General features: G+C 47.8%; 1 protein-coding gene across 1 annotated transcript in view; it reads right to left on the bottom strand.

The window, feature by feature from the left end:
* The window catches only part of GLP2R (glucagon like peptide 2 receptor), a gene marked incomplete at both ends in the record, with an annotated part of 59,868 nt that overhangs the window by 13,699 nt on the left and 32,000 nt on the right, over positions 1 to 14,169 (bottom strand). The window contains one exon of the mRNA XM_081162050.1: positions 2,901 to 2,989. Within this exon, the coding sequence (XP_081018176.1) occupies positions 2,901 to 2,989 (89 nt within the window). The remainder of the gene's footprint in view (positions 1 to 2,900; positions 2,990 to 14,169) is intronic.

The raw sequence follows: 14,169 nt of genomic DNA, 5'->3' as shown, positions 1-14,169 counted from the left end.
GAAAGCAGATGGTCAACCAGAATGGCAGGAAATGTCACCAAAAAGCAGGAAGTGCCCAGAACTTATCCAGCTCTACCTGGGGAGACTGGGGAGTGAACTTCCCTCTCACCGGGTAGGTGGACTCAGCCACCAGGTAGGTGGACAGTGCTGGTTTCTCAGGCCGCCGTCAAGGATCCTCATCACCAGTCGCTCTGCTTGGATGCCATGATCACCAATAATATTCTAGTGAACGCTCTGTGTTTCTGGATCTTCTAGAAGGCACTAGAAGGAGCCCCTAACCACCCCTACTTTCCACAGTCTCTAAGAATGAATAGTTGTACAGACTGGTTTATATATTAGTCTCTTGTGAGTTCAGTTGGCATCAGTCAGCCCACCAAAGTCTCAGCCTCTTGGGAACACTCATAGGTTCCCTGTACAGTCCCCAGGTGGTGGCAAACTTGCCAAGAGGAGTGGTCTCATCCTGGAAGGCCTCCAGGTAGGCATGCACCCAGGTTCCCCTTTTCAAGCCCGTCCCTTATATAAGAGTGGGGAAAGGAAAAAGAAGTTCTCAGACACACTGTGTACATCAGACACCTTTACCCTTTCTCTCCCCAAAATAGCCATTTTAAATCACTGTTCAGCCATGAGGGTCTCCCCAGTATCTTTATTCACACTTCCCTAGATCCTTGGCTCCCAATGGGGTGCCACACGCCAGTGCTGTGCAAGGTGATCCATTTGGTATTGGAAGAAAATATGATCAAAGAAAGTAGAAGCTCTGTGTATATTAATTTTTACCCATCCTTTATAATTTTCTGTATTTGGATGTATGTTATAATGTATATAATAGTTCAGCAGACCATGTGTATAGATGATGAGGGTCATGCTCAAAATTTCTTTACTAATGTAGATGCGTGAACAGAAAAGTTAGGAAACCAGTATCTTGGATAACTCTGAAGGAGACCTCAGAAAAGAGATATCAATCAAAGCTGCTTAGAAACACATTTGCCATGGCCCAACCAGAAAATGCCATGCCTAGTTCCCCTAGAGCATCTGATCCAGTGGTCCCCCCATCTGGCTATGTCCCAGAATCTCCTGATAACTCAACTGTAAGAAGCCCAACGATGGGACTCCACCCCTCACTCACTGAGTCAGGATACTCCGTGGGGGGCTCACCAGATTTTGCTTTTGGCCGACTGTCAGGAGGTGCTTAGGAGCAGCCAGGATGGAGAGCCACCGTAAGGACTGCTGTGGGTCTGGAGCATGGGAAGACCACGTGCTACATGGTGGGCGTTGGTGGAACAAAATAACAGGTTTAGGCTCTCAGGCTTTGTGGAAGGCAGTGCTTTGGCATTTGCTTGCTTCCTGTTTCTGTCTCCTGGGAATGCTGTCTCCTGTTGGGTTTCCAGGGTGCCTGGGTTTCCCCTGAGCCTGGTTAGTGAGAGAATTGCTCCCCCGAACGGGGTAGACGAGAGTAGCTCTGCTCTTGGCCTTGGACCTCCCCCCTCAGCGAGCGGTAAGAGAGGCTGAGCCTTGGGAAAGGAACCAGAGAAACTGTCAGCCACTTGGAGGCTTGATCAGAGGCGCCAAGGACAGCGAGGCTCTGTGTGGTCCAGGCCAGCCCAAGTGGCCCATGGGTGGTTTGCAAAATACTTGAGCCAACTACAATATATACTTCTCTAGTCCTGAGCCATGTGTGACTATCCTTCTGACCTGGAGGAAGAGTTTTAGGTAGTTAGGACTTGGGGTCTGAATCCTGGGCAAATACCACTCACCACATCCGATTAGACTGGGACCCCTGTGTCTATGACCTTTACCCTCCCTAGGAGGAGGTGTGGATTCCCACTCTACAGAAAACAGGCCCAGGAAGGCCAAGTGACTTGCCCAAGGTCAGTGGGTGAGTCTGGGTTCATGGCCAGCACCAGCCCTCCTGACGCTCGTTCCTAACCAACGTCCCAGTCCTTGGCAGGTTAGAACCTGTGCTCCTTGTGACAGGGCCCACATTGCATTTACCTTTTGTTCCAAGCACAATTTCAGGCACAAACATTCATTACATGTTTGCCCAATAAATGGAAAAACTACCTTCCTGCACACCTGAGACAGGCCCCGTTTTGGCCTTAGAGAGAGAGAGAAACAGGTGCAGCCATCCTCACTCACACCTCCGCCTCTGTCCTGCCACATGGACTAAAATCCCTACCCTGAGAGCTACTTTTTTGGGTTAAAACATTCCTTTCCCAAGAGCCCTGCTGAAGGGGACATGTCTCGTAGACAGCAAAGAGTAACTGGAAAAGGAAGGAGGGGTCTTTATATGCCATTCATTCATTTGTTCATTCATTCATTCATTTGTTTTTACAACAATGCAGATCTCAGTACCTATGATCTGACTTGCTGTGAACTGGGGCTGCTGTCACTGTGGAAAGCAGAAGATGGGACGTAGCAAAGGCAAGCCACAAAGGAAAAGTGACTGTGTGAAGGCTGCATTTCCTTGGACTCCCAAAAGTTTGTGGTCTTATATCCCAAGGTTTTAAAAATACCCAAATATGCTCTTCTGAGTTATGAATATGCCTTTTATTCTGTGACCTCAAATCCCTCCCAAAGGTAAGCGACTATCTAACTTCCCTTCATGTGACCCTTTCCTTTCCCTGTAAACCATTCTTAGGATCATTTCAATAGATTCCTCCTGGGGAAATGTGTGTGCCCTTGACAACGCACCACTTCATTTTCATGAGGCCAGAAAGTCCTCACCATTGGCAAAAGCCTTACATGATCCCACAACTCCTTTTTCAGAGCAACCCTCCCTTCCACCCTTGTTTTAAGAGATAAACATACCAATGCAACTTGTTCCCTGCTGCAGCACTGGCCAGAACAGCCAGAAGGGGTCAAGACAATCTCAGACTATTGGATACTGACCTCAGGCCACTCACCTGTATTTATAATCTCTGAAGCACGTTTGATGGGCTTTGAGCTTAGAAATGAGAAGCTTGAGAATTTTCAGGAAGATGAAGAAATTGACCTTGAAGAAAAAGCAGACACCGGTAAGTGATGGGCTCCATATGGCTATGAACATTGAGTCACTCTGGGCCTGGCCATCAGATCCTTGTCCATGCAAACGAGGGGCAATTTGGCGGTCAGCAGTTAGGTAGTAAGAACTTGCAGTAACCTCCACTCTCCCTAAGGCCATCTCAACCGAAAGCCGGGAATGGATCCCAAAAAGGCATTTAGTGTATTTTTCTGCCTCAGGGATGCCCACCACTACAGCCATCTAAGAAAGGTGGATGGATGCTTACATGATCATTATTAACTAATAATATTTATTAAGTACTTACCATGCCAGGCATTGGCTAACTTTCCATACATTATTTTATTTAATCCTGACAACAACCCTCTGAGGAGCCATGCTATTTTATGACATGACACAATGAGAAAACAGAGGCACAGAGGAGACAAGTACAGTTCCCAAGGTTGCACAGCTAGTAAGTGACTGAGTCAGTAATTAAATCTAGATTTATCTGATTACAAACTTCCTTTCACTTAAAAAAAAAAAAAAAGCCACACAGCCTCCCTTCTGTAAAGAACTTCCTGCTGCTGCCACAGAATTCACTGGAAAGCATATATTCTCCACTATTTAGGCTACTTTCTATAACTGTATGAACTAAAAAAATTCAGCTCTTCATTATCAGCTTTGGTAGAAATTTTAAAATATGTTTATAAATTCTTTGACACCTCTCCCATCAAAAGGTTGAGCCTAATGTACCCCTTCCCTTGGGGTGTGAGCTAGACTTAGTTATTGGCATCTAAAGAAAAAAATATGGTGAACGTGATGCGATGTGACGTCTACGGCTAGGTCCTCAAAAGGATGGCTTCCATCTGATGTTTATCTGTCTGTATTTCTGGCTATTTATCTATCTATTCTCTCTCTCTCTCTCTCTCTCTCTCCCCTCACTCTTTGTTCATTCTGGGGAAAGCCTGCCGCCATGTTGTGAGGAAGCTCAAGGAGCCTGCTGAGAGACCCACGTGGGGGTGTTGAGTCCTCCTACCAACAGCCAGCATCACTCATCAACCAGCACCACTGGCCAGCCGTGTGTATGAGCCACCTCAGAAGTTGATCCTTTAGCCCCAGTCAAGCCTTCATGTGGCTGCAGCCCTGGCCAACATGTTGACGGCAGCCTCGTGAGAAACCATGGGTCTCCTGGGGAGGCAGAAGAGCAAGGGGTTGGGTGTGGGCAGGGCTCAGAGAATGAGAACAAGGTTTGTGAGAAGTGATACTGGGGACAGAGGGAGGACCACTTCCTCCAGAGCCTTTCGCGGTCACACTGAGGACTTTGGGTTTTCTTTTGAAGGCAACGGAGAGCCACTGGTGAATTTTCAGCAGGCAAGTGTGACCTGATCAGATTTCCATTCTGAATTTTAGGAAGATCGTTTTGGTATCAATGTGGACAATGGGCTGGACGAAGGCAAGTGGGAAGACAGGAGACCACCTGAGAGGCAGTCTCAGAGTTCCTGGGGGAAGATGACAGAGAAGCGAGTAAGGCAATAGCCCTGGTGCATCAGTGATGGCGAGGAGGAGATGGGTTCAAAATCATTAACAAATTTCAGTCAAGTGAGCTTAGTTACTTGTTGGATAAGGGGGTCAAAGATGACCCCAAAGTTTCTCAGTAGATCTCAAATGTGTGGCAGTGCCATTCAGCAAGAGAGTGACCACGTGGAGGAGGCACATTGGAGGGAGAAGGGGGAAACGTCCAGTAATTTTGTCCATGAGATGTCCCAAGGCAGTGAGACAGTGATTTCTGGACCTGAGCAGGGGGGTTCCAGCCAGAGCAAGGGCCCATTGGAGTGGGTGAGATTATCTAGGGACACACTGTGTAGACCGGGAGGAAAGGAGGCTAAGAGAACCACCCTGTCACAAAGAGAGAGGCTGAGACAGTGGAGACAGCAAAGAAGGCCGGGAAAGAGTAGCTGGGGCGGTTGGAGTGAACCACGAGGAAATGGAATCCTGGTAGCTCACAAAAGGGAGCGTTTTAAGAAGATTTAAACTCGACATGAAATTTCAGTAAAATAAGACAGCATTTAGCAACAAGGAGTTTACTAAGAGAAGCTGCGGTTCAAAGGTGGGAGCATGAGCCACCTGCAGGGCTTTGTCTTGTGAATGAAACATGAGAAGGGGAGGCAGCCCAGGTAGACCACGTGGCAGAGGCGTGGCTGCAAGGGGGGGCAGGCTGATAGAGCAGCAGATGACAGGGATGCAGAATGGAGACAGTGTCTCCCCGCTTCTAGTTGCAGGGCTGCTAAAAGATTCTGATTGTAGTTGTTCTTAAAATTGAAAAGATTTAAGGGAAAGGATCCAAGATGGTAGGGTAGGTGGACTTTACACTCATCAAAATTACATCTAAATTACAGAACAATCGACCTGGATAACCATCTGGTCTAGCTGAACAGTCTTAGAACTAAAGATACACAGAAGAAGCCACGTCAAAACTGTTAGGCGGGCAGAGTCGGAAAGGCCTGGCCCTGCAATCACGTGCAGCAGTTGAGAATCCAGACGGATATCTGGCTGCAGAGCCCCCCACTGAGGAGGGAGGCGCCAAGACCCCATGGCAGTCTCCCCAGCTCAGAGAAGCAGTGCAGGAAGAGGGGACCACATAACATCTGGCTGTGAGAATTGGCAGGGATCCTGTCTGCCCGGGTGAGACAAAGACTACTGGAAATCCAAGAGCCCTCTTAAAGGGCCAGGGCACAAAGTCCCACTCCCGGCACTCTCCCTGGGCACTTGCCCTGGGCACCGGCAGAGGGACAGTGACTCAGAAGGGAGAGGAGTCCTATAGGGAGAGACTGAGTTGTGTGGCTTTGGAGAGAGGGCTAGAGGGACAGCTGCCAATTCCTTGTGCTGAGTCCCTCTCCCACGTCACTCACACATGCCGTCTTTCCTGGGGCAAGCATGCAGCTTTGGCCTGGGGAGCAACACTAGCTCTACCCTGCCCACTCCTTGATGCCACTGCCCTGCCAAGCTCGCACATGGCTGTGGGATCTGCTGGCAGCAGTGAGCCTGGGCCTGCATCGCAGCCTTTCTTGAAAAACCCTCAAGAAATTCTGAGCAGACTCAGGGAGTGCCAGAGACATGTAAGGAAAGACTGAGTGTTAGCTTTGGAGTGAGGGCCAACTGTGGATCACCCTGTAGCTCATAACAGATGGCCTAGGGTCAGTCACAGGCAACATCTGACATTGACCTGCACTGGAGTCCCTCCCAAGAGGTCTCAGAACCAACACATCTAGTGGCTGGCTTTAGACCACATCAGAACATGACCTAATTGGCTCTACAAGCAGCACACCCAAAAGGAGGTCTTCGCAAACAGCAGACCCTGCTGGGGAAAATCCATTTCGTGGGATCACCTCCCTACACAGCAGCTGGTACACTATGGCTGGGGATCAATCCTCACAGTCAGCCAGCCTGAGGGTCAACTCCATGCAGAGACCATCCAACAGCAGTCAAGACTCAACTACAACAGGAGGGTTCATATCAAGAAAGAAATTAAAGGAGATACAAATGAATGGAAGCATATACTGTGCTCATGGATAGGAAAAATTAGCATTGTTAAAATGTCCACACTGGACCTAGCTGTTTTTCCTCAGTGGTTAGAGCTCCAGCCTGAGGGTCTGAAGGGTCTCAGGTTTGATTCTGGTCAAGGGCATGTACCTTGGTTGCAGGCTCAATCCCTGGCTCCAGTCAGGGAGGCAACCAATTGAGGTGCCTCTCTCACATGATGCCTCTCTCTCTCTCTCTCTCTCTCTCCCTCTCTCTCTCTCTCTCTCTCCCCCTCTCTCTCTCCCTCCCCTTCCACTCTCTCTAAAAATCAGTGGAAAAAATATCCTTGGGTGAGGATTCATAACAGCAGCAAAAAATGCCCATACTACCAATGCAATCTATAGATTCAATGCAATTCCTATTCAAACACAAATGTCATATTTCACAGAACTAGAACAAATTATCCAAAAATATATATGGAACCACAAAAGACCTTGAATAGCCATTCAATCTTTGGAAAAAAGAACAAAGTTGTTGGTATCACATTACCTAATATCAAACTATACTACAAGGCTATAGTAATCAAATCAGCATGGTATTGACATAAAAACAGATATAGAGCTCAATGGAACAGAATAGAAAACCCAGAAATAAGCCCATGCTTATGTGGTCAATTAATATTTGATAAAGGAGGCAAGAACATACAATGGGGTAAAGACAGTCTATTCGATAAATGGAGTTGGAAAAATTAAACAGATACATGCAAAAAAAATAAAACTAGACTACCTTCTTACATCATATACAAGAATAAACTCAAAACGTATTAAGAACTTAAATGTAAGACATTTCCCTCAGCAATGTTTTCTCTGATGTATTTCCTTGGGTGAAGAAAACAAAAGAAAAAAATGAACAAATGGGACTAAAAACTAAAAAGTTTATGCACAGCAGACAAAACAAAAAGACAACCTATTAAATGGAAGAAGATACTTACCAATGATACATCCAATAAGGGGTTAATATCCAACATTTATAAAAGCTCAAGACAACTCAATACCAAAGAGCAAACAAACAATTCATTTAAAAAGTGAGCAGAGGACCTGAAAAGACACTTCTACAAAGACTTCATACAGATGGCCAGAAGACATATGAAAAGATGCTCAACATCACTAATCATCAGAGAGTTGCAAATAGAAACCACAATGAGCTATCACCTCACACCTGTCAGAATGGCTGCCATCGATAAATCAACAAACAATAAGTGCTGGCGAGGGTGTGGAGAAAAGGGAATCCTTGTGCACTGTGGGAGTGTGCAGATTGGTGGAGCCACTGTGGAAAGCAGTATGGAGTTTCCTCAAAAAATTAAAAATGGAAGTGCCTTATGACCCAGTGATTCTACTTGTGGGTATATATATCCAAAGAAACCCAAAACACTAATTTGAAGAATATATGCATCCCTGTGTTCATTGCAGCATTATTTACAATAGCCAAGATATGGAAGCAACCCCAGTGCCCATAATAGACAATAAAAATGTGGTGGTACATATATACAATGGAATATTATTCAGCCATAAAAAAGAATGAAATCTTACCATTTGCGACAGCATGGATGGACCTAGAGAGTATTATGCTAAGTGAAATAAGTCAGGCAAAGACAAATACCATATGATTTCACTTATATGTGGAATCTAAAGAACAAAACAAACTAACAAAATAGAAACAGGCTCATAGATACAGAGAGCAGACTGGTGATTGCCAGAGGGAGGGGGATTTGGGGACTGGGTGAAAGAGGTGAGGGGATTAAGAAGTACAAATTGGTAGTTACAAAATAGTCATGGGGATGTAAAGTACAGCATAGAAAATATAGTCAATAATACTGTAATAACTATGTACGGTGCCAGGTGGGTACTTGAAATATCAGGGGACCACTTTGTAAAGTATATGACTGTCTAACCACTATGCTGCATACCTGAAACCAATACAAAATAATATTGAATGTAAACTGTAATCGAAAAGTAAAATTTTTAAAAAGAAAAGATGTAAGAATGCCTCTATGCTATGGGGAAAGAGCTAGTAGACACTGCAATTGAGTGACAATTAATGGAGTAAAGTCTCTACAGACATTGAGCCAACATAGTACTAATGTACTTTTTAGAAACAAAACCCTTTAACTACATATGGAAATGCAGTTGCAGAATCTACACATACCTATTTTGATTTGCTTTACTGGCCTCAGGAGAATCAAAGCTTAAAGCTAAAAGACTAAGGTTTTAGGCAAAAGGCTATCCCATCCACAAGCCAACAGGAATGATGGAGATTCCCAGTGAAAGAATATTTGGTAACAGAACACTTAAATACAAACTAAGTGAGACCAGGTGGTTTATCTCTTTTAATGGGGTATCTTTTTTTCATCATAAAGGGAAAACGTTGTGTCCTTGCCTTAGGGATTTGTTGAACTTGGGTGTTTTTCTTACAAAGTCAGCCTCACAGGGGAAAGGCACATATTTCTGCAAATTAATTTCAATCTGACAGTCTCCTAAGAAATGAAGGGTTCTGATGAGCGGCAGGTCCATTTGCTATTCTGCATGTCTTCCAGAGAGCAGATAGTGGAAGGTGGGCACCGGCCAGTGGGCCATCCGGAGGAAGCACTCCTTCAATGCCATGGGATGGAACACCAGCCTGCTTCACCATGGAGCCCTGTTCATCTAGGCGCCCCAGAGACCAGAGTCAGCAAACACATTTGGAAAATGCTATTTGTCATTTGTGCATAAACAGGAAAGGGGCTGAATGAAAAAATTTGTTCAGAACCCAGCCAACTCTTCTTGGATTCTGTGACCAAAAGGAGGGCACTTAGGACCACAAACATACAAGGCTCCCTTTTAGGTCCTAGACAATACAGAATGCATTATCAGATGTAACATTCTTGGTGACACATCCTTGGCACCCCAACTTCCGTGCTCAGATCTGGGCCTACAGGTTGGCAGAGGTAATTGCCAGCATGGCTGGGGATCAGAGGTAGGTCTCATCTACCCCCGAACTCCTCCTCCTACCCCCAAGCCCCTCCTCCTCTGACCTGCTGTGTGGGTTAAAATGCCTACCTTTAGAGATACTCCTTTGGGTCAAAACATGCCATCCTCAAGAGCCCTGCTGGAGTGCACACATCACATAGAAGATAGGGAGCAACTGGGAGAGAAGGGAAGGAGCCCTTTCTCTATCCCTCATTCGTTCATTCATTCATTCGTTCATTCATTTTTACAAAAATGAAGAATTCAGTAAATATGTATGATCTGACTTACTTTCACCATGGAAAACAGAAGATGGGATTTAACAAAGGGAAGTTTTGATGAGGTGGGAAAATCCAAAGTGTGGGGAAATTCCCATTGTAACTCTTCAGAGGAGGAGAGTATGGAGTGAGAAGATGTCTTGGAAACCCGAGTAACAGAAAACCCCTGTGTTCCTGGTGAGGAAAGTGGACCTGGAGAGGGACAAGACCAGTGAAGACCGGTTTTACTAATTTCTCAACTTTGCCAAGTCCTGAGGCTGTCAGAGGACATTCAATAAGAGTGAATGAAGGCATTTTCCTTTACAACTTCAAAAAGTCAATACATGGTTCAATTCATTGAACTGTTGACTCCAGGAATCGGGACATGGATAGAACAGTCTTGCACAGTTTAGTCATTTGTGAGGCTGTCATTGGCGAGTGGGACTAATCAAGGCCTTATGAATTTTCTACTAGGATATAAGAATATACCACGTTCATTGTGGTTCTACACTCAAGGATACCAGGTCAATCTGAGTGGTGAAGTCTTGTATGCTGAAGGAGCTGAGAGTTATCTAATTTCTGTTTCTGGTGAAAGATCCAAAGAGTATCTGGATTCTTCAGGTTGTCCCATTGTGATTATTTCTCAAGCAGAGAATCAAGAGAGCAGCAGAAGAAGTCAGCTGCTACGTGTGGGAATCCGGCATGATGTATGTTCACATTCACCCCGACGTTGGTCAACAAATTCAGACCCAGTGTGGGAGCTGGTGGGAGAAGCCCAGCCATGATAACTGGGGATGCTCATCAGGGAGTCTGAGTCTGGATGGGAGACATTCCTTGGTCCCACTACTCTGCTCCATGTTCCATGCTCCAGAAAATAGGTACCAGCCTCAAATTTGGCCAAGATGAAAGATGGTGAAGTGCTCTGAAATGCCAAATGCTGTCATCTTGATCTTGAAGGGTGCCCTTTAACTGAGTTGACCTCTCTGGGCTTCTGTTTCCTAATCTCTAAAATTAGAGTTGGGCTAGACCAATGGTTCTTAACTGAGGGTGATTCTCAACCCTGAAGACATTTACCATGTCTGGACCATTTTTAACTGTCACAACTGGGGTGGGGATGTTTAACTGTCACTCATGGTGTCTAGTGGGTGGAGGCAAGGGATGCTGTTCAACATCCTACAGTGCACAGAACAGCCCCCACAACAAAGACGATCCTGTCCCAAATACCAATAACGCTAAGGTTGAGGAACCCTAAGCTAGACAGTGGCTGCACATTAGAATGACTTGGGAGGTTTAAAAAATACCTGGCCTGACTCTCAGATGGGCTCCTTCCACCTCACCCTACAGCCTCTGTTTTACCTTTCGTGTCTGGTAGGACACATAAATTCCACTCTCCTTGAGGCCGGTGTACAGAATCCTGGAATCCCAGAGCTGGAGGGGTTGGGAAGGCATCAGGTTCAGCTCCCTGTTCTTCAGGACAGATCCTCCTCTTGGAAATTAATAGAGGCGGACAACCCAAAGCTCTTTTCTGTGGTCCATGTCCAGTCAATGTTTTGCCAGTTCATGTCAAATGTTCTTCTTTGTGACTAAGGGAAATTTTTCCCATTTCTCTTCAAGCCCGTTTCCTCCTGTCCAAGTCCCTGTAGACACAGACCACAGTAGTCCAGCCACGTCCTCTGTAAGACCTTTACAGACCTGAGGGTGATTGTAAAATGGTCCCTTCCGCACGGGCCTGTTGACTTTCCTTAATTTGGGGGATAGAGAGATTAATAAAAAGGCTCAGCCTCCAAGGAGGAGAGCTCCCCAGGCAGATATGGGGCCCTCGGATGGGCTTTCCAGGCAGAGGGAACGGCCTGTGCAAAGCAGGAGGGAGTGAAATGCCCGGATGGGCTGAGGGAACCATGAGTTTCTCCACGGGAAGGCAGCATGGGCGCCCTGGGCAGGATGGCCCGGCCGGGAAGGGCGGTGCTCACCGCTCCAAGGAGCTGGGAACAAGCCTGGGGACAGTAATGAGCTGCTGAAGCCACACATAGAAAAGAGACAGAGTCAAGTGTTGCTCAGGAAAGACTCCTCTGGTTGCAACACAGAGGATGGCCTGCTGGGGCAGGAGGGGAAGGGAGGCCAAACAGGGGGCTCTGGCCAAAGTGAGGCCCAGAAGCTGCAGAATGGGACGAAGAAGGGGGGGGGGGCTTGGGGAGGTCGCAGAAGAATAGACGAGACACCTCCTGAGGGGAGCCTGCAGGGAAGGAGAGGGTAGAAGCTGGGGGGCACCCAGGGTTCCGGCCCGGGTGGCCGGTAGGTGGATGGTGGCCTCATTCACTGGGTGGGGAGAGCGGAGGAGGAGACGGAGTGGCCGGGAGGATGCGCGCGAAGGTGACTGTGGCCTTATGTGGGGCTGTAGAAGCAGGAGCACGTGAAGGTCACTTTATCCCAGATGGGGAGATCAAGCACACTCTCTGGTCCTGGTGGCCGAGAGTGTGGCTCCGGGACAGGGAGCTCCCGTGGAAACTAGCACACAGGTCGGTCAGCCAGGCGGCCAAGCAGCGAGGCCCAGGGCAGTGGCTCCAGCCCCAGCTGTCCTTTTAATCCCCTGGGAGCTTTTAAAACTGCAGCTGCCCCAGCCCTGCTCCAGGATTTCTGACACATCCTCCGGGGGCTGAGCCGCAGTGACGTTTCTCATGCACACCCAGCTCTGAGGCCCGCTGGCGTGTGGGCTTCGCAGACTTCAGCAGGCACCTGAAGCCCGGGAGTCTTGCCACAATGCATGTTCTGATTCAGCAGGTCTGGGTGGGGCCCGAGAACCTGGATTATAAAAACAGCTCAGGTGACCGTGCTTTGAGCAGCAAGAGCGGAGCAAAATGCTTTCCAACCCTGGCTGAGCATCAGAGTTCCCAGGCCACACCTGAGACCAATGAAACACAGATCTCTGGGGCCAAGACCCAAGCCAAAGATTTTTAAAGACACCCAGGTGATTCCAAGAGCAACCAAGAGTGAGAGCCATTGATGAAGCCTCGAGAAGACTGCAGGTGAACAGCAGGGATCCAGCTGGAGGGAGCCCGAACTCCATCCTAGGAAGGGCGCTGACCTCCATCCTGCTGTGTGTTGTCTGGTTAGCAAGAATCCGCCAATGCCCAGGAGTGAGGGTCAGAGTTCACCCAGCAAGTTTATAGAGAGCCTGCCATGTGCTTGGGCTGGCTGCCAGGATGACTAGAACATGGGCACACAGTGTCAGCAGACGGATTTTAGACAAATGCTTGCAATAAAACATTGCTGAGCTGTGGCAGAGGTCTGTACAGAATCCAGGAAGGGCACTACGGCGAGTGTGGCCGTTTCTACTTTGTGAGGTGGGTGCCTGGGTACAGCAGCCTGGTGGGTGAGGGGGCAGAGAGAGGCAGTTAAGACCCAAGGAGAATCCAAAGCAAGGTACTGACGCATGAAAGAGCCCGCAGCAGGCAGTGCTCCAGGCGGGTGGCTGGAGGCAGCAACTACTGGGGGCAGCAGCCTGGTGCTGTGGTTAAAAGTGTGTCATCCAGTCAGACCCTTTGGGCTGAGATCCTGGGCCCCCACTTACTGGCTTTGTGACTTTAGACAAGTGACTTTTCCTTTTCTCAGCGTCATCACCAATAAAAGGAACAAAACAGTAGCCCCTACCTCAGAGGTCTGTTGGAAGAGTAAATGGGTTCACACACTCAAAGCACTTAGAATGGGCTGGGGTCTAAGAGGCGCTCAGTAAATGTTGCTGGGCAGTAGCGAAGGTTCCTAGTCAGGAGCTGAGTGCTGGGACCACAGCTGCGCAGTGTGGCTGGGGAGGAAGGGACCGTGGAGCAGTGGTGACAGGGTGGGGTGAGGCAGGGCCCGTGATGCCCTGGGATGCGTGTGGGCAGACGTCACAGTGAGCGTTCGCTCTCAGCTGCCTGTGGGGTGACTGGGGGGAGGTAACCAGCAGCATGCAGGCCACTGCTCAGGATGGGTGTGACCCAGGCCTCAGAAGCAACTAGATCATCTCCACACTCTTGCTTTTCCCCCCATTTCTATGAACTTCTTTATCCCCTCGGTTATAACCACCATTGGGCAGAAAGTTGCCTCCTATCATTGACAAATATCGACATGCTTCTATAAAAACAAGACTTTTCTTTCCTGAAACCACAAACACCACGTTATTTACATAAAATGGAAAAAAACAGAGTGCCCAGCGACCCCTTGGAGAGGCGACTGAGGAGAATGCGAGGGCAGTGCCTGGCTGGTGGGCACCCGGAGGTGACAGCCCTATGCCTAGGTAGGAAGACTCTCGGCCTCCCTCCAGGATCTTGCGGATCCTTCCAACTGTCTGCACACCTCCTGTCCTTTGCCCGAGCTTCTTCGGCAGATTTCATTCTCACATACTATCATCTGAAAAAGCTTTAGGACTCTGGGTCAA

Source organism: Miniopterus schreibersii (genome assembly GCF_964146895.1).
Source record: "Miniopterus schreibersii genome assembly, chromosome: 16".
Classification (NCBI taxonomy): Eukaryota; Metazoa; Chordata; class Mammalia; order Chiroptera; family Miniopteridae; genus Miniopterus; species Miniopterus schreibersii.
This window is presented reverse-complemented; position numbering and strand designations above follow the sequence as displayed.